At 53.0% G+C, this 20000-nt stretch overlaps 1 protein-coding gene across 3 annotated transcripts in view; it reads left to right on the forward strand.

The window, feature by feature from the left end:
• The first annotated feature begins 958 nt into the window (after window positions 1-958).
• The window catches only part of CTC1 (CST telomere replication complex component 1), a 20318-nt gene continuing 1276 nt past the window's right edge, over window positions 959-20000 (forward strand). For 2 of the 3 annotated variants that reach the window (XR_004077259.2, XM_006738210.3), the window contains exons 1-20: window positions 959-1080; window positions 4533-4696; window positions 9656-9893; window positions 10036-10247; window positions 10580-10727; window positions 13194-13478; window positions 13586-13714; window positions 14241-14473; window positions 14595-14772; window positions 14864-15064; window positions 15595-15721; window positions 16273-16387; window positions 16525-16849; window positions 16947-17036; window positions 17276-17469; window positions 18527-18615; window positions 18708-18882; window positions 19152-19229; window positions 19671-19815; window positions 19906-19970. Coding sequence is in view for 2 of the 3 variants with exons in the window: in XM_006738210.3 (XP_006738273.1) it covers window positions 1048-1080; window positions 4533-4696; window positions 9656-9893; window positions 10036-10247; window positions 10580-10727; window positions 13194-13478; window positions 13586-13714; window positions 14241-14473; window positions 14595-14772; window positions 14864-15064; window positions 15595-15721; window positions 16273-16387; window positions 16525-16849; window positions 16947-17036; window positions 17276-17469; window positions 18527-18615; window positions 18708-18882; window positions 19152-19229; window positions 19671-19815; window positions 19906-19970 (3224 nt within the window). In the remaining variant the exon portion in view is untranslated. The remainder of the gene's footprint in view (window positions 1081-4532; window positions 4697-9655; window positions 9894-10035; window positions 10248-10579; window positions 10728-13193; window positions 13479-13585; window positions 13715-14240; window positions 14474-14594; window positions 14773-14863; window positions 15065-15594; window positions 15722-16272; window positions 16388-16524; window positions 16850-16946; window positions 17037-17275; window positions 17470-18526; window positions 18616-18707; window positions 18883-19151; window positions 19230-19670; window positions 19816-19905; window positions 19971-20000) is intronic. The other variant, XM_081805757.1, reaches the window with a different exon arrangement.

Consider the following 20000-nt stretch of genomic DNA (forward strand, 5'->3'; position numbering starts at 1 on the left):
CGGGACTCGATCCCGGGACTCCAGGATCATGACCTGAGCCGAAAGCAGTCGCTTAACCAACTGAGCCACCCAGGCGCCCCCCCCCCACTTTACCTTTTTAATCTCCTGTCTTCCCCTCCCACCGCACTGACTTCCTTGCATTTCTTTTCACCATAGCGCCTTTGTGCTTGTGGTTGCCCCCATCCATCCTTTCTCTTTGGTCGCCATCATCTGAATCCTTCATCTCTTCCAATTCTTTACTATGATGTCACCTTTACAGTAAGGCCTTCTGCATACAAAAGGGTCACACTAACCCCTGCCTTCTCTCTCAATAGTACCTATTACTGTCAACACTTCTTTTCTTTTTAACTGTCAGTCTCTGTGTCCTAGGATGTAAGCTTCATGACAGCAGGGATTTTTATCTCTGTTCACCGCTGTATCTCCAGAACCTGGAACAGTGCCTGGCACAGAGTTGCGTGAATTCTGTTCACTCCCTGCCAACTAAGCCAAGGAATGATTAGTTGGTTGACTGAATCAGAAAGAGCAAGAGGCTTTCATTAGCTGATCCACAAACATTTAGCAACAAGCTCTGTTCTAGGTACCAGACTACAAAGATAAATAGAATAAACAGGATGGCGCTTCCAGGTACTCATGGTCTAGCGGGGAAATAAACAGTTACAGCAAGGAGTCAAGGCCAGAACGCAAGCATGAATGCCGCGCTCGGGTCGCGTTGAGGAGGCACGTCTCTGCGCTTGGCAACATCAGGGAGACGGAACGATGCTTAGGAGCGACCAACCAGGCCGGCTGTGTTCGAGCTCCGGGGCCGCCCCCCGCTCCCCTTCCCCTGCCAGGGCCGCCACACAGGAAGTCATCCCGGAAGGAAGCGGCAGAGCGGGAGTCGGGGGGCGGCCGCGGTAGCTGCGCACTGAGGGCCTGAGGGCGCGGGTGGGAGGGGCTGGAGGCGCAGCCGCCGCCGCGCCCACCGATGACGTCACCCAGCGGCCTTCCCGTGAGCCCTGGCGCGGCGGTTGTTCGCGGGCTCTCCCAGGGCGTAGCCCCGGGCGCATCATGGAGGCCAACCCGGCTCCGGCTCCCGACTCCGTGAGTGCGCTTCTCCGTCCTTCGTACCCCTGTTTCCTTCTGGTCCTGTTTCCTCCACCTTGCTTCTCAGCCTCCCTGCCTTCGCTGGGCGGGTGGGGGCGGGGCGGGGAGCTTCGAGGCTGTTCGTCCTTCCACCGTCGCGGGTTCTGCGAACGCATTTGTTGGCGCCTGCCGCGCCAGCTGTGGGGCTTAGACACGTCTCCGCCCCCTCTCCGGGCTCCCAGCCGGGTGGGAAGCCGCGGGCGGGCTAATGGCGAACGGTGGGGCCCCTGACGCAGCTGGGGGGAAAGGGATAACGGGAAGCAAGGAAAGCGTCTGAGACCCGAAGTGCATGTAGGGGTTCTCCAGGCAGAAAAGTGCTGAAAGAGGTTTCTAGGCGGAGGCAAAAGCACGTTCAAAGGCAAGAGCGAGAACAGGTATCTTTCGAAAACCCAAGTTCAGTTGGGTGGTGGTGGAGGGGTGACGGCTGACAGTCTCGGGCGTCTTGCCAAACAGCGACTTTAACCTGAGGCTAATTGGGAGTTCCTGAGGGGTGTTAAGCAGAAGAGCGATCGGATGAGATTTGAGATTTCGTTTCCTGAGGTAGCAGTGTAGAGAGTACCAGTTAGAGGGCTGTGATTGGAAAGCAGTGAGAGATGATGGTGACCTCGACCACGGCAGCAGTGTTGAGGTTCCAGAAGTGAAAACAGTAAAAAAAATATATTGAGGAGGTAGAATCTAAAGGACTTGGGTACGGAATGGAAGGCGTTATAGGAGGACTGCGGGTTTCAGGGTAGAATTACTTGGTTGAGATTGCTGTTTGCTGATTGGTGAACGTTGGAAGAGGAGTGGGTTTTTTGTTTTTTTTTTAAGGTCATTGTTGGGATGTGTGATGCCTGTAGGTTGGCCAGGTGGAGAATCTGGTAGGCAGATGGAGGTAACGAGAGAGATCTCAACTAAAGTAGCCTCTATGGATGGCTAGTAAGGACATCCAATGGCAGAGGTCACCGAGGGGAAAATATATAGTGTTCTCAAATTTCAGTTTATATTAGTATGATCTGGGGAGTTTATTTAAAACACAGACTCCTGGGGGCATCTGGGTGGCTCAGTGGGTTAAGCATCTGCCTTCAGCTCAGGTCATGATCTTGGGGTCCTGGGATCGAGCCCCACATCTGGCTCCCTGTTCAGTGGGGAGTCTGCTTCTCCCTCTCTCTAGCCACCCCACTGCTTGTGCTCTCTCTCACTCTCTCTCTCAAATAAATAAATAGAAAATCTTTTTTTAAAAAAATTAAATAAAATACAGACTCCTGGAGCGCCTGGGTGGCCCAGTCAGTTAAGCATCCCACTCTTGGTTTCGGCTCAGGTCATGATCTCACGGTCCTGGGATCAAGCCCCAAGTCGGGCTCTGTGTCAGCCCTGGGTCTGCCTGAGATTCTCTCCCTGTCCCTGTGCCCCTCCCCCTGCTTGTGCGCGTGCTCACTCTCTAAATAAATAAATAAATCTTTAAAGTTCAGATTCCTGGGTCCCCCACTCCTGCCAGGATTCTGTTTCAGTAGATGAGATCCATGAATTCACATTTTTAACAAAATTTAGGGGATTCTGAGGCAGTGGCACAACTTTGGAAAACAGTAGTATTCCATGTGCCAAGTGGTGGACAGGCCCTCAGGAGCTAGAGAGGAAGACAAAAAGTATGAGTCTGGGTGAGGCACTCGTTGTGTCGCTGAGGCAGTGGTGAATGATGATGTGGTCCAATTTTTTTTTTTTTAAGATTTTATTTTTAAGCAATCTCTACACCCAACGTGGGGCTTGAACTCACAACCCTGAGATCAAGAGTCGTGTGCTCTACCGACTGAGCCAGCCAGGTGCTCTGATCTAGTCCAGTTTTGACAGCCGTGACCACGGGTGACAGTGTTTGGCTAAGGTGGAGTAAAGGTGAAGTTTAGTGGTAGAGCTGTTCACAAGGACACTGAAGTCAATAGAACCTGAAGACAGGTCCCTCGAGCTGCTAATGATTGAATGATTGTGGAGGATTGAGCAGAAGGCTAATAGAAGGGCATTGGAGGAACAGGGATAGAGCTGTAATGGTTTAGCGTTATCAGTGGGGATCAAGAAGGATAAAGGTCGTACCCCTCGGTACTGTTGAACGCTGTCAGAATTTTATTATTTTTTTAGAGATTATTTATTTAGGGGCGCCTGGGTGGCTCAGTTGGTTAAGCGACTGCCTTCGGCTCAGGTCATGATCCTGGAGTCCCGGGATCAAGTCCCGCATCGGGCTCCCCGCTCGGCAGGGAGTCTGCTTCTCCCTCTGACCCTCCCCCCTCTCATGTACTCGCTCTCTCTCATTCTCTCTCTCAAATAAATAAATAAATAAAAAATCTTAAAAAAAAAGATTATTTATTTATGTATACGAGAGAGAGAGGGATAGAGGGCATGTGCCATGACGGGGTGGGGGGTGGGGTGGGTGACAGAGGGAGAGGGAAAGAGACTCTCAAGCTGACATGGGGGTGGGGGGGGGACTCGATCTCAGGACCCTGAGATCAGGACCTGAGCCAAAACCAAGAGTTGGACGCTTAACCAACTGAGCCACCCAGGTGCCCCTGTCAGAATTTTAAAATAAAGCAGCCCGACGTTGGAAGTAGGCCAAGCTGGTCCCCTTCTCTAGAACCAACTAGAGAAAGGCAACTATGTGTCCAGACTGTGTGGTAAGTATACAAAGGTGGCTCATGTCCTGCTTAAGAAGTCTGCATCTCAGCCGAAAAGACAGAAAACAAATCTGGTGGGATTGCACCTTACATTGATTTAGCTCATGGGAACTCAAATGTACATACTTGAGTAGAAAAAGAAATGATTAAAAATTGTACTCCACCTATGTCCTTTTTACATAGTGTTTGTAATTATGCATATTTGCATTTATATATACATGTTACTATGTAGTATTGTATCCTATTTGTGAGCAACTTAAAGGATTTTTTCCAGGAGTGATTTTGACTGTTTTTCAACTTGTTGGCCTTAGAACGACATCCCACGTAAGATGGGACACCACGATACTGTACACGATGATCATTGCTCTCTGTAGAATTATGTGCATGGTGCTGTGGGAGCTCCAGGAAGGGAGCAGCATTCTGCCTGGGGTGGTCAGAGAAGGGTTCCCAGGGCGATGTATGTTCCAGTTGAGCATGTTAAGCACTGGTACGGGTCTGTTGGAGAAAGAGGTAGGACCACCCGCACAGTTCCAGGGGTGCAGCGGGTCATCACACGGTACTTAGAGGAGAAACAGGTGAGACCAAAGCCGGAGGGCCTGCGGTCTGAGGAGGGACCGGACTAAGGCTTCTAAGATTTCTTCCAAGTTATAAACTCCAGTACTTGTTTATTTACATGCCCTCCGAATTTCTTTTTCTATTACTTTATTCCCAAAATTTCATTGGTGGGCAGGATGGTTAGGAAGATGTTTTAACTAGTTTCCCTTTCCTCAGGAGCAAGTCTGGCTTGAGGCTGCCCAGACCTTCATCCAAGAGACCCTGTGTCCGGCTGGCAGCGAGCCTGATGTCCAGTTGACTCAGTCAGTGATTGACTGTGTGAAGACCACCTGGTTGTCCCAGGGAAAGAACCAAGGTTTTCCCCTGCCCCTCAGCTACAGGTAAGGAGAGGAGGGGTTCAGAAGGGGGTTAACTTTGGGACTAAAAAAGAAGGACCGAGAGTTAACCAGGGGGAAACGAGAAGCATGAGGGTAAACATGCTCAGGGGAGGAAAACGTGCTTGAACACAACCCCCTCTGCCAGGCTTCTCCATCCTCCATCAAGCTACTTTCTTTTTCTGGTGGCTCTCCTAAATTGGCTGAAGTCAATTTAGGGACAAGGAGAAGAGGGAGGAAGGTGGGGGAAGATGGAAAATTCGTAAAAAGAACTCTCAGGGTGGAGGGAGAGGCCAATGTTCTTTTGGGTGTGTGAGGAAACTAAGGCACCGAGTTAAGACATCAGCAAGTGCAGATAGTTGTGTTTAAGACAGGAGTTTAAAGTCTTCTGAAGGTGTTGCGTTTTTTGTTTTTAACAACACTGCCGTTTCTGAAACTGTCCAAAGCAGTGTTAATAAAGTACCACAAGAAAAGGATTCCATGGCCAAATAAGTTTGCGAGACACTGCATATGATATGATAAGCTTCTCTAGGAAAGTCACAAGGCTCATTAACGTATTAAAGGCTCTGAAAGTCCTGTGGAAAGAACCCCGTTTACCTCCTCGTAGAAGTAATCATGACTTCAAATGTGGGTGTATTTGTTTTAAGTTTTTATTTTTATTTTTTATTATTATCGTTTTTTAGGGAGGGAGAGAGAGGGCAGGGAGGGGCAGAGGGAGAGGGAGAGAGAATCCTTAGCAGGCTCCATGACCCGAGCCAAAATTAAGAGTCCACACTTGGGACACCTGGGTGGCTCAGTCCGTGAAACGTCTGCCTTCGGCTCAGGTCATGATCCTGGGGTCCTGGGATCGAGCCCCGCATCGGGCTCCCTGCTTAGCGGGGAGTCTGCTTCTCTCTCTGCCTGCTGCTCCCCCTGCTTGTGCCGTCTCTCTGTCTCTCTGTCTCTCTCTGACAAATAAATAAATAAAATCTTAAAAAAAAAGTTGATGCTTAACTGACTGAGCCACCCAGGTGCCCCTTAAGTTTTTATTTTAATTCCAGTTAGTTAACACATAGTGTTTTGGCTTAACATTTTAATTTTATTTATTTTTTCTTTTCAAATATTTATTTAAATTCTAGTTAGTTAACAGGCCGTGCAATGTTGGTTTCAGAAGTAGAATTCAGTGATTCATCACTTGCATACAACACCCAGTACTCACCACAACAAGTGCCCTCCTTAATCCCCATCCCTAAGCTCACCCATCCCACACCTGCCTCTATCACCCCTGCCTCTATTTCTGCCTTTATCACCCCTTAGTTTGTTCTCTATTGTTAAGGGTCTCTTATGGTTTATTTCCCTCTCTCTTTTTTTCCCCCTTCCCATACATTCATCTGTTTTCTTTCTTAAATTCCACATATGAATGAGATCATATGGTACTTGTCTTTCTCTGTCTGACTTATTTCACTGAGCATAATATACTCCAGCTCCATCCAGGTCATTGCAAATGGCAAGATTTCATTCTTTTTGATGGCTGAGTCATATTCCATTGTGTGTGTGTGTGTGTGTGTGTGTGTGTGTGTGTGTGTGTATCCACACACCATCTCTTTATCCATTCATCTGTCGATGGACATCTGGGCTCTCTCCGCAGTTTGGCTATTGTTGATAATACGGCTATAAACATTGGGTGGCAGGTGCCCCTTTGAATCTGTATTTTTGTATCCTTTGGGTAAATACCTAGTATACTTGCTGAGTCCTAGAGTAGTTACCTCGAATGTGGGGTGTATTAGTCCCTTATCTTTATATTTTTATTGCACGTGCATCCATTTCTAAGCTGTGTACTGTAGAGTTTTGTTTACCTTTTGACTTTCTATAAATAGCACCGTATCTTATATATAATCTCTGCAGTTTGCTTTTTGCGCTTCACCTGCTCCTGAGATTTACTCCTATCAAGAGCTCTAGCTCATTTCTTTTTTTTTTTTTTTAAATATTTTATTTATTTATTTGAGAGAGAGAATGAGATAGAGAGAGAGAGCATGAGAAGGGGGAGGGTCGGAGGGAGAAGCAGACTCCCTGCCGAGCAGGGAGCCCGATGCGGGACTCGATCCAGGGACTCCAGGATCATGACCCGAGCCAAAGGCAGTCGCCCAACCGACTGAGCCACCCAGGCGCCCTAGCTCATTTATTTCACCTGCTGTGTGGCATTCTGTGAGTGTACTGTCACCGTTTATCCTCTAAAAAACAAAAAAGGCACAAGTCTGTTTAGCTTTGCTTAATTAGGCATTTCCCAGCCTTGCGCGAGCATAGGATACTTTTTCTCTGGACTTAAAAACCGCTTCTGGCGGCGTGGCGTCCACTCAGCCCCTCAGTCCGTCTCCATCAGTAAAGGCAAGGGATCTTTGGTGAGAAGACAGCTTAATTGTATTCTGTGTTGTCCAAAACATCATTTTCAAAATCCCATACTTTTCTCATCTGAGGACGTTGTTATAAACCAATGGTAACTAAAAATGCTGCTCCACCAGACTGTGAACCAACTCAACTGCTGCCTTCATTGCAAAAGTGAAAGCCCTCAAATTCAGTAGTGTGCTTACTGACCCCGTGCATAGTCCGTACTCAGAGCTCAGCTCGTAAAGACCTTAACGTTTGCCATATTTGCTCCAGGTCTTTTTTTGTAAGAAATGAAACGTTACAGGTTTAGTCGAGTCTCCTCTGTGCTCTCTCCTGATCCAGTTGGTGGTTCTCTCCCCTTGTCTGGCAGCACCCAGTGTCCCGATGAGCCCACACGTGCCGTTCCAACAGGCAGACGTGCCAAAGGACACATGGGGCCATGTACATCCATGTCCTGAACCATTCCCAAATCTGCTGCTTATCTTGTTGCAAAAATGGTTTTTGTGTGTATTTGATGGGTAGTAAATGATATCTTATTTCAATCCCAAAGTAATTTCTCAGGAGACACTTACCTGGGGGCTCTTTTCTTTTCCTCCTGTAACTCTTCTCAGTCTACTCCACTGGCTTTAGGTTTTCCTTCGTTTCCTACAGACCTTGTCCACGTCCGTAACTATATTATGGTTAAATATGTTGTTTACATAAATGCAGAAACAGATCTCATTAGAAAACTGTCCTGTTAACATGGGACAGAGAGCTACCTATCAGTTAGTCTTGGTCGAAGAAGTTGTGATTGCTGTGAAGCCTCGTGCTCGGGGTTCGAGTCTCCCACAGGTGACTGAGTATGTGCCTAGTGGCCTCCATGATCACAGTCTAATCAAAGAAAGAAAGATCCAGATCTCTCAAGATTCTGGCATTACTGGGGTAGTGGAAAAGTGGTGAGTTGGAAACTGTCAGGAAAGGTTCCTAAAAGGAACCTTTTTAAAGTTTCTCGTTCTTCAAGATAAACGTAAACGAGATGGCATGATGTGTTGAAGTGAGGAGTCTGTCAAGAATGGTGGGCGAGGCTAGGATAGGAATTATTCCTCGGGTGTAAAGATTTTATTCTTACGTGTTTCCCTTCTTCTTCGTGGAGCGCCTGCCGTGTGCCAGGCCCTGTGCTAGGCATTGAAAGTTGGAGATCAGTGACAAATGGAAGGATTCGAGGTTCTCACCTTCAGTTTCCTGACCTAGACCCTGAAGAATCTGGGGCAAGTGACCCATGTCCTTACTGTTCTGTCCTGAAGGTGCCTAGGGGAAAGAAACCGCTATCTCCAGCTTTGTCCTGGGCCTTTAGAATAGAGAAGCACAGGGAAAGAACATGGACTTTTGAGTGAGACCCCCCTGGCTTTGCCACCCACACCATTGTGTACCTGACCTCTCCAAGTTTCCTCGTTGGTGGTGGTTACAGGGTTTTTGTGTTTTTTTAAGATTTTATTTATTATTTATTTGATAGAGACAGTGAGAGAGAGAACACAAGCAGGGGCAGAGGGAGAGGGAGAAGCAGCCTTCCCGCTGAGCACGGACCCCGATGCGGGGCTCGATCCCAGGACCCCGGGATCATGAGCCGAGCCGAAGGCAGACCCTTAATGCCTGAGCTACCCAGGCACCCCATTTGCAGGGGTTTTTGGTGAAGCTTCAGTGCATTACTGAGCACGAACGGTCCCACTATGGTGTATGCATAGCAGGGACTCAACACATGCTAGTCACCATTTTTGCCTTTTATATTGTTCAAAGCCTTTGGGGGAAGAACGAAACAGATGTGGAAGGGGAGTGCGCCACTCAGGATAGTGTTCCCAGCTGTTAGTGCTCTCCCGGGGGTGGTGTTCATGAGTATAACGAGGAGGGTAAGTTGTGACGCTTCATACCTTTATTCTTTCTCTTCTGCTCGGAAGACCGTAAGAAGGCGCATGTGTGGAATAATGGGATTATAGGTGTGAATCCGTCACAACTTCGATAAATTCGCTGTTCACATTCTGAGTGCCGCACCTCGTCGTTGATAGTGACGAGCAGTGTTGAGACACTTGCCTGGGGAATGGCTGATCTCAAGCATCTTTTGAGATTTGGGAGCTCTAGATATGGACTCCCACCTCAGCCTCTGCTTCCCCGCCGGTCTCGAGTGCTGTGATATCGCAGACTAGGAAGGAAGCCTGGCTGGGGCCGCTGAGGTTGGGCTATTGGCACATGCCCCAGCAGCCCCATCGGGGTTCTCTGTGGAGCTGAGAGCCGAGGTGCTGTCAGAGGAGGCACGCTCATCCCCCTAGGCTGCTGGTGCACTCCTTCGTTTCTCTGGGTCCTCTCTGTGGCACCGTCTTGTTCAAAGTGTCACTCAGCACTGACTTCCCTCCTCCCGTCCTTAGGTACTCCCCAGTCCTCGGGCCCAGACCTCATCCTCATTTCCTTAGGCTCCGAGCCCTGAAGTTCTTGCCGTTCAGTCAAACTCCTCTCTTAGTCTGTGGTTTCCATTGGCCTTTCCTTGGGATCTTGGGGGACTTGTTGGGGTTGAGGGTAGTTTCCTAGGCTTGGATGCAGCTTTGCAGGACCTCTGCTCCGTTTCCTCTGCAGCTTTGTCTCAGTACAGGACCTCAAGACCCACCAGAACCTGCCATGCTGCAGCCTCCTGTCCTGGAGCTCTAGTGCGTACCAGGCTTGGGCCCAAGAGGCTGGACCAAATGGGACCCCCCTACCCCGGGAACGGCTCTTACTCTTAGGGACACTCACAGACCTGTTGGGGGACTTGGAACAAGAGTGCAGGAAAGGAGACCTCTATGTGAAAGATAACACTGGTGTCCTGACCTGTGAGGTGAGTAGGAAGGCGGAGGTCAGGTGTCTCAGAGCCTCACAAGGATGGTCTAGGGAGCGAGGCAGTTAAGTCTCTAAGGGAAAAAAGGAGGGGGGGTGGGATGCTAGGGTCCGGGTTAACCCTTGCTCTTGGTCTTTTCTAGCTCATAGATCTGGACCTGTCTTGGTTGGGCCATCTCTTCCTGTTCCCCAATTGGAGTTACCTCCCTCCTGCCAGGTGGAATTCTTCAGGGGAAGGACACTTGGAGCTCTTGAGTGCCCCAGTGCCAGTGTGCCCCTCAGCCACCAGTCCTGGTCCTCCCACCCCTCTCCCTGTTCTCTACCCAGAGACTGCTTCCCGCCTGCTCAGACACAGGTAATCCTTCCCTGTCTCCGGGAGGATGGAGCGAGGTGAAACGGGGAGGAGGGAGGGAAAGGTCCTGAGAGCAGTCCGGGGCGGGGGCGGCGGGGGGAGTGTTCCCACCTGAGTCAGGGCAACGATGCGGCCTCCCCCGGATGTTGAGTGCGAGTCTTCAAGGGAAGTTTGCCTTATCCAAGGTCAGGAAGAGTTTGAAGGACATCTTCGGAATAACAGCTTTGGGCTAGGGAAATTTTAAATTACTGCTAGGTTATTTACAGCAGAAGGGAAGGCATTTGTGGGGGGAAAAGAGATAAAAATGCCTCTTCCCTCTCATCTTCTTTCCTTAGAGGCAAGCTCAGAGGCGTGCAGCCGAACCTGGCTGGGAAGCTGGTTCGAGTGAGCGCTCTGGTGAGGAGTCAGAAGAAAGCTCACTTTGTCCTGTCTCTCGGTGGCGGCTCCTCCCCAGCCGGCAGCCACGTGTCCATTGTCGTGCAGGTGAGGATTGGGGTCAGTTCAGGGTCGTGGAGGTGTGCAGGAGCTGTCAGGACTCTTGGCAGCAAAGATGAGCATCAGAGCAGGGGCCAGCTTAGGGGGGAAGGGGCGCTGTTTGCTGGGACATCGCTGTTGCTGGAGGGCTGCAGGTAGCATCGCTCCCGCTCGCAGGGAGGAGGGGACACACTTTTCTGCTGTGCGCTTCGTGTGCATAGACAACTGTCGTATCGTGTGTGACTATTTCAAAACCTGTCGGAATCACTTGTTTTTCCCGTGCATTAGCAGGATGACCACAAAAATTATCCACCTCAGCACCATTAAGGCATCGAGTATGTGCACTTTTTTTTTTTTGGCCAGGTGCACTTTTTAAAACACTTGGTACATTATTATTTACTCTCTTTCTACGTTAACTGGTATGATTTTAGAATCATTAATTTTTTTTACACTATTATCTAATGACTTACGTAATTATCTGAATAATGTTTCAAAGGCATTCAAAACAAAAGATAAAAAGGCTCTCTCAGATGCATATCAAAAAGGGGAACTCTGACATTTATTAGCGCTGTTAGAATTCTTGTGTCATATGCGTCATAAGCTTGAGTGACAGTGATTAGCGGGTACAGGAACAGAAAATGATAAAACTAAAAATGCTTAGGAGCTGCCCCAATTTCTGGTCTTGTTTCTCCTCCCAGCCTAGAGAGGAGCTTCTGTATTTTCTTTACGTTAGACTGTGTCACGTCTCCTCGAGCCCAGTGGGAATGCTGCTCCGGGTGGAGCTGGCTCAGGGGAGAAGTGACCTTGCTGTGTTTGTAGGCTGCTGCAGACGTAACTGGACACACACTGTCACCCTAGATGAGCCCAGGGAGTCTCTTCTGTGAGGGAGGAGCTGAGATCATCATCTCTTGAAAATGAAGGACTGGACTCTGAAAAGAGGAGAAAAGGCTCAGGGTAACTGCCTTGCTAGGCAGTCGGGGATGAGAGGCTGCTGCTGAGGAGTGACCGTGGCCCTGCTGGAGGGGGATTGGCGCTGGGGTGATGGGGGTCTGACCTCCGCAGGTAGGGCTCTTGTCTTCGAAGAGGAGCGGAGGACACGGAGCGGTGGCGACCCACTGCGGTGGCCTTGGGGCGCAGCGGGCCCAGACGGGCAGGGCTCCGGGTCCGCGTTCGGATGCTGGCATTCCGACAGGAAGGGAAGGGGTGTCTGAATACAGGCGGCAGGGCCGCGATGCCGGCGGTCCTGCTGAGGGCAGAGGGCAGAGGGCAGTGCGGACGAGCAGAAGCACCGCTCCACGCAGGCCGCCTCCTGGACTCAGACCACTAGTGACCCTGGCCGTGCACCAGCAGGCACCGTCAGGCAGGGCTCAGCAGCACAGTGACGAGGGGTGGCGGCCCAGGTCTGACGGCGGTACTCACCTGCTTCTAGGGTAGAAGTGGAGGTCTGTGAGGCTCGAGTGTCCTGAGTCAGCGGGTTCGCCCCTGCGAACGGCAGCGTGCTGCGTGGGGCCTGTGGGAGGAGCATGCCCCGGACGGTTGTTAGGTTTGGGAACCGTCTTTCTTCCCCTCGTGCTTAAATTTCTCAACAAGCACCTTCTGCAGTCCCTATGACACCCTGCTGTCCGCGGTTGTTTTTTTTCCGTACTTCGGGCGGTTCTCATCTTCCTGTAAAAGCAAGTCTTCAGCAGGTCATTGCTGGGTTTTCCCCTACTCTTGGCTCTCCCATCTTGTGTCCTGCGTCTCCCAGGAACGCTCCCCCTCCATCCCAGCCAATGTTCTCACTGCCTCGCTCATCCTGAGCTCTGAATGCTTTTATGTTGCTGCCTCCTGCTGGAGTCGCCTCTCCCTCCCCCTCTTCTCCAGTTTGGCAAAGCAGAGACGCGCCCTTCAGGACCCTGTGTGGACTCCACTTCTTCCACTGGGTCTTCCCGCTCATTCCCACCCACCCTGACCTGTCTGGCCCCGAAACCTTGCCCACTGTGTGTGGTTTTTGGTACTCGATCGTATATGGTTTCACATCGTTACTTGAGTTTGCATCTGTGTTCCCCAGTGGGTTGAGATGTGTTGGGAGAGAGGGACCAGTCTGTTGTGTTCCCTTCACGTCTGTCCCAATACCGAGTACATACATACCCTGTACCTATAGGTTAAATAAATGAAGGTGGTTTGTGTGTTACGGGGTGGGATGGGGAAATGCAAAAGCCATGGAGTCTTGGGTGGAATGTTTCTGTATTTTGGAGGAAGTTTTAGGGATGGTTTGCATCTTGAGGGAGGGATTGGGAAATACCTGGCATCTCCCGTGAGAGGGAGGCAATCCAGGAGGTTAAGATTGAATTGTCAGAGCGCAGGGAGAGGCCAGGCAGAGCTCAGGAGGGGCGGGTCGCTGAGGTCAGATCGTGATGGGGGGAGACTCTGGCAGAGGGGCGGTGTCGTGGGAAGCATCTCATGTGCCGTGTTGCCTGCCCCCGCACAAGCCAGATCCCTGCCCAGCTGGTGTGGCACCGAGCCCTTTGGCCTGGTAGGTCCTATGTGCTGACAGCGCTGCGAGTAGTCAGGATCCGCGGGCACTGCTACCGCGTGTGGACGACCAGTCCCTCCTCCCACCTGCTGCCACTGAAACCAGAATGCGTGCGAGAGCTGGAACTGGAGCTGGATGGGCCCCTCCTGGAGGCTGATCCCACACCACTCCCCGTGCCCGGCAGCTCCCAAGACGAGGACAGGGAACCTGCTCTTGTCCGCCACTCGACACTCTTATCCTACACGGTGAGCAAGACAGAGGGATCCGAGAGGGCGGGGCGGGGGGGGCAGGAAATGCGGGACTCCAGAGAGGGAGGGAAGAGGGACCACCTGGACCTTTGGCCTCTCCGCAGGGCAAGGTCACTGGCGTGCTGAGTCAGCCGGCCGGCCTGTACGAGGTGGACGGGCAGCTGGTGCTCTGCCTCGCCTACCAGCAGCTCCACAGCCTCAGGAAGGTGGTGCGGCCAGGAGTCTCCCTGGAGGTACGGGCGGCGTCGGCCCTCTCGGCAGTTTCTCCTCCCTTTCTGGGCTGGTACTCAGCAGCAGCAGCAGGGCAGGAACTTCTGCAGCGGAAATGTGAAAGAACACGTGTGTGTCGGAGGGTGGAGGTTGCACACTTGTGCCAGGAATGATTTGGACGGGAGCTCAGATCAGGAGGGAGGAGAGGCTGGGGCACCGGGAGCGGCTCCTTCACGGAGGGGCTTCCAACTGGAGGGGGAGAGGCCGGAGCCGAATCTCAGGAGTGGGGCCAGCAGCCTGGTGAGTAGCGGCCCCTCACCCCCCAGGAGCCTCCCGGCCCGCAGCAAAGCCGAGGGGAGCGCGTGGGAGATGAAGGCTTCCCACGGTGGGAGCGTGTTGTGCAGAAAGGGGCCTGGGACCTGCAAGGAAATGCCGTGTATGGGAGAAACGGTGGTTCTCGGGCGCCGGGACTCCGCAGTAACTCTGCCAGCTGTTTCACTGAGCTGAGGGCTTCACCCCGGCTTTCTCATTTTTTCTGCTTTTCTCCAGCTCCAGGATGTTCACCTCCTGCAGTCGGTGGGTGGAGGGACAAGAAGGCCAGTGCTCGCCCCCTGCCTCCATGGCGCCATTCTCCTTCGGGGCTTCTCTTGTCAGAAGCCCGAGACTCAGTCTTTCTACCAGGCCCAGGGGGCCTCCCTGTTTGAGCAGCTGGTATGGGAACGCCAGTTGGGCCTTCCCCTGTACCTGTGGGCTACCAGGGCGCTGGAGGAACTGGCCTGCAAGTGAGGAGGACGGGGGGCTGGGCCGGGTGTGGAGGGCTGGTGGGGCTAGGGGCCAGGGGTGTAAGATCCTGCAAGAGGCATCCCCCTTGGGGGGCCTCGAGCGCTTCTCTTCCTGGCCCAGGCTGTGTCCCCACATGCTGAGACACCACCAGCTCCTGCAGCACTCATCTCCGGGGAACCCCAGCCCGGGACTGCAGCTCCTGGCTCCCGTCCTGGATGTTCTGGCTCCGCCGGGCAGCACGCGTCGGAATGCACACAAGGAGATCCTCGAGGAGCCGCATCACTGTCCCCTGCAGAAGGTGCAAGCATGTGCGGGAAGCATGGGTGGCCGAGCTCATGCCGTGGGGTACCTGTGGCCGCACACTCTGATTTCTCTTCCTTCCCCCACAGTACACGCGGCTGCAGACGCCCTGTTCTTTCCCTACTCTGGCCACCCTGAAAGAGGAGGGGCGGTGCAGGGCCTGGGCCGCCTTTGACCCTAAGAGCCTCCTGCCCCTCCCAGAATCTTCACATCTGACCAGTTGTCAGCTCAATCAGCGTGTGTCCTGGTCCTGGCTCTCTCTGCTGCCCGCCACCTCACACCCAGCCCAGGTAGGTGGGGCGCCGGTGGTGCGCAGGCCTCCTCTTTTGGCCGCCCTCACTGCCGCTCCCATCGTCCTTCCCTGTCCCCGTGGCTGCACCAGCCTCTAACCAGACCCTTCCGCCTCTTCTCATCCTATCCGTTTTCTCCACCGCAGATGGAAAGTGGGGTACGGCCTCACTTGGCTTCCAGAGCTGTCTTGTGCTAAGTCCTTTTCTGGTTCCTCCCAGAGCACATAAGATAAAATGCAAAGTCCAGCACATAAGATAAAATGCAAAGTCCTTGCAGTACCCTGTGAGGTCCCGTACTGGCTCTTGGTTCTAACCTCAGTTTGTACACTTTCTCCCCCACCACTAAACGTGTGAACGCATGGGTGTTCTTTTCATATCCGTCTTCGCCGCTCCAGTGTAAGTCCTTTGAGGTTGGAGACTGGATCTTTTGTCCACTCTGTAGCTAACATTTAACGTGGCATCTGACACAGAGTGGTCGCTGAGTATTTGTTGAACAAATATTCGATACCTTGTTCTTCGTCTTCTTGCAGATTTTAATTGGGGTTCTGGCGGCTTCATCTCATAAAGGCTGTCTGCAGCTTCGGGACAAAAGTGGTTCCCTCCCCTGCCTAATCCTGGCCAAGCACTCTCAGCCCATCACTGACTCCCGGTTCATAGGTTTGGAGTTCAGAAGTGGAGAGAAGGGGGCGGATGGGGATGGTCTCAGAACAGTAGGATGGGGGAGGAGGCACCTGCTGGGATGTTCTTGAGATGCTGAAGTGGCCTGTGTTGATCTGCAAGTTTTGGGACAAGTCTGGGACCCCAGTGTTGGCAGAGCAAAGGAGCGAGGGTTTCTCTAGCCAGAACTCCAACCCCCAACATTCATTTCTCCCACCATAGCTTCGGACGTGCACACCAGCAGGAGACTTCTAAGTTTGGGCTTACTGAGCCGTACTGACGGGGTTTCCTGTAAAGGAAAGTTTCTTAGATCGAGGAACAGCTGTTTTGGGATTTGTGAGAAAGTGGAACTGAGCCTTGCCGCCTAGGAGGCCGGGGCAGGATTGGACTCGTGGCTGGGATGGTTTCTCCCTTGGAGATATCATCCCTTTGAGGCGGGGTTCAGGTCTGGGCCTTCACCTCGTGTTAGGGGAGCAGCTCAGGCCTGGGACAGGCAGTGAAACCTGCAGGGTGGTCTCCTCTTGCCAAACTAGAAAACTTTCTCTCTCCAGGCTGCTTGGTACGGACAGAGAAGTTCCAGTTGGTCATAGAGCGGAACGTCAGAAGCAACTTCCCTTCCTATAAGGAGCTGAACATGACAGGCTTCATCCAGAAGCAGCAGGCCAGGTTGGCTCCCGGGGTCGTGGCCACACCCTGAGTCTCTGAGGGGTCGGGCAGGGCCTGGTGCCGGTGGTGGAACGCGGGGGCCCACGACGCCCAGTGCGCACATTGCTAAGAAACCTACTCCTTGTCTCTCCCAACAGAGTTTATATCCAGTTCTTCCTGGCCGATGCCCTGATCCTGCCTGTGCCCAGATCCCTGCTTCACTCAGCCACCTCCCTCACACCTCAGGCAGAGCCCACCCTCCCCGACGGTCCCCATGTAGAACAGAGCCGACTGTTCTTGCTGTCCCACAAGGAGGCACTGATGAAGAGGAACTTTTGTGTCCCCCCAGGGGCTAATCCAGAGGTGCCCAAGCCCATCCTCGGTTTCTACGTATCGGGGAGCTGGCTTGGGGGCACCCAGAGGAAGGAGGGGACTGCATGGGGCCCACCTGAGCCCAAAGGAGATGAGAACAAGGATCAGAAGGTAAACTGGGACTGCAGGGACCTAGGGCCTGACGTCCTGTGCCCTTAGCTCCTGTCTGGGACCCCAGCACCTGCCTCCCTCCCTTCCTCCCTCCCAGGTTCTCTTAATCTTCCGTGGCCCCTCAGTCCGCTGGTTCGAGTTCCTGCACCCAGGTTACGTGTACCGACTCGTGGCTCCTGGCCCTCCTGTGAGTGCCCCACTTGGTCCCTCATTCACCCCGCCCCAGAAAGCTTTTTTGGCTTAGGGACTGGAGAGGGAGTGCCAGTGCCTGGCTACTGTCTAGGTCTCCTGGAAGAAGGGCGGATTTAGATCAAATGCTAGGCCCTCTCACCAGCCTCCGGGAAGAAAACAAAACCGATCCTAGTATTTTGTGAACTGCCTCTGGAGCAGGACGTACTCAGAGGGTTGTCTTCCTGTTCCCGGCAGACCCCGCTGCTGTTCGAGCAGGGTGGGCCATCCTGCATCGCACAGCGTCCCCTGGAGTTGGCTGGCTGTGCGTCCTGCCTCAGCGTGCAGGACGAGTGGACTCTGGAACTCGAGAGCGGCGCGGACTCGCCGGCTGTGCTGGACACCAGCAAGGCCCTGCCTAAGACCTCGCTGGACGACCTGCTCAGTGGCAAGTAAATGTCCGCCAGCTTCTGCAGCTCCCGTGGCCACGCTCTCCTGCCGGGCTGGGGCTTGGTGAATAGTCTGGTCCCCCGCACGGCGCATGTGTCTTTGACGGGACTCAGCTTCTAGAGGAGTGACGTCCCCGTGACCGGGTAGCTGGGTTTCATGCCTGAGTTTCTCCCTAGCGCTTTAGCGTTCACTAAAGATCGTGAGCGAGCTTCCTCACAGTTAAGGAAAAGCTGTAGCAATGAAAGGAAATCTAGGAAGGAGAAAAAAAAAACGAACAAAGCTGGAAGCTCTAGGGCAGGGCCTTCCTCTTCAGTGTGAGCAGCACTGGCTTCAGGAACACCTGTTCTGTCCTTCCGGGGCAGCTGCCGGTACAGACGATGAAGCCACAGATTTCCCCTGGGGTTTAAGGGGAAAAACAAAAAGCCCTACTGGATTGTATGTGTAATTGTGTAATTTTTACAAACCGGTTTCTAGTAGAAAGGATCGTTTCCAAGGACCCACGATTGGCAGGCGTGGGCACGAGCACCAGCATATAAAGCTGCCAGGGGTGGGCCACCTGAGCTCCTTAGGCGCGCACGCAAACGCAGCTTTAACATCTGCCGTACTTCCTGGTAAGGTCTCTGCTTACGGTGTCGTCTAGGTCCTGAGTGAGCTGCCACAGCTCTGTTTTTCCCATAAGCCCTGTTACTTTTTTTTTTCTTTTTAAGATTTATTTACTTAGAGCGGGCGTGCGCCCACGAGCAGGGCGAGGGGCAGAGGGAGAGAGAGAATCTCAAGCCGCCTCCCCGCTGAGCCTGGAGCCCAGGGTGGGGCTCCGTCTCAGGACCCTGAGATCACGACCTGAGCCAAAAATCCAGAGTGGGACGCTTAAAGTGACTGCACCACCCAGGCGCCCGCCCTGGTCCTTTTAGTGCGTGACTTGACCCAGGGCAAGGCTTTTTTAGGACCTTATAGGTGATGTTCTAGCATTTACTTTAGCTGCTTTTCTTGTCCTCAGACCCCTCTCCAATCTCTGCTTTCTCATGCTCCTGTTACCACTCTATTTCTGTGACCCTCCAGCTTCACCGATACCCTGGTGTCTTTCTCAGCTGAGATTTTGTCACGGACCTTGTGTGAGCCATTCCTGGCCCCTTTCTGGGCAAAGCCTGGTAATGACGCCTCCTTTGGGGGGAGAGGGGTGAAGTGATGGGACTCTGGGGTCCCGGCAGATGCCCTTGACCCCTCCCCTTGGCTTCTGCAGGCGGCACTCGGACCTCGAGAGCGTCCGTGAAGCTGACCGTGGCCGTGGAGGCTGCCGACTGCCTGTCCCGCCCTCACTTAGACATCTATATCAAAGAGCCACACTTGCCTCCCCCACTAGGACTCCTCCCGGGAGCCCGAGTCTACTTCGGCCAGCTGGAGAAGAAGATGTCCAGGTGAAGATCTGCGAGGCTGCTTGGCCTCCCCCCCCCCGCCCCCCGCTGCAGCACCTTCTCTTTGATGTGACTTCGCCGTGTAGTCTGTGTGTATGCCCTCTGCCCTCACGAGACACTCCACACCGCCCCTTCCCTCATGCTTCCCTCTGCTTAGGCCACAGCGCAGCCCGCCGGTTGGGGTGGGGGGGTCTAACTTGTGATCTGGTATCAGCCTCTGCCTCAAATTGACTTCTTTCCCTTCCTCTTCACTCTGCCGCCTGCACCTGCAGATTCCACAATATTTACTGTTGTTTCCGGCCATCCACTTACCTGCAGGTCCTGAGTTTCCCCCCCGAGACCACAATCAGGTCAGTGCCCCAGGCCCCGCTCCCCAGACTTCACAGCCTCGCATCCACATCCTACACGTGGTCCCGGCTCTGGGAGTTTTGCCGTAACTAGTGTTCTCCACTCCTAGTAGAACATGTTGAGTTAGAAGGATTTACTCTGCCCCAAATAAAAATGCCTGATGCTAATTATTTTACCCAGAAAGATGTAGTGTTCTAGGCTTTTCAGCCTGGTGTTGAAGGCTTTCAGTCTAAAATGCAGATCTCTTTCTGGGCTACCATCTTGGTTCAAGCCTGGGAAATAATGGATGGTGAGAGGTCAGGATTCAGAATGAGCCGTGAGGCTTCTGGGAGAGTACAGTACCCTCTCCCGTCCCCATCCCGGTGCCTGCCCAGTCCTTCCTAACACAGCCCGCTTTCAGAATGCTGTCGGCTCTTCCTTGACTCCGGTCTCTCTCTCTCTAGTGCTCCACTGCCCCACATCTTCCTGGCTGAACTTCTGCAGGGGGGCCGGGCCCCCTTCCAGGCCAGCGCCTCTTGCCATATTGTTTCTGTCTTCAGCCTTCAGCTCCTGTGGGTGTGTGCTCACTGTACCAGTCTCTGCCCCCAGGTATGGAAGGGGACAGGCTGAGTGGGGTGCAGGGTGCCAGGTGGCTGTGAGGGGACTCAGCATTTTTCCAACCCCCTCTCTCCACCCCAGGGAAGGTGTACTCGTCAGGGCGCCACCTGTCCCACACAGACCTCTGTAAGCCAGGCCAGCATCAGGTGAGAGCACAAGGTGGGCACTCGTTGCGC

Source organism: Leptonychotes weddellii, chromosome 15, assembly GCF_054177405.1.
Source record: "Leptonychotes weddellii isolate Sample4059 chromosome 15, ASM5417740v2, whole genome shotgun sequence".
Classification (NCBI taxonomy): Eukaryota; Metazoa; Chordata; class Mammalia; order Carnivora; family Phocidae; genus Leptonychotes; species Leptonychotes weddellii.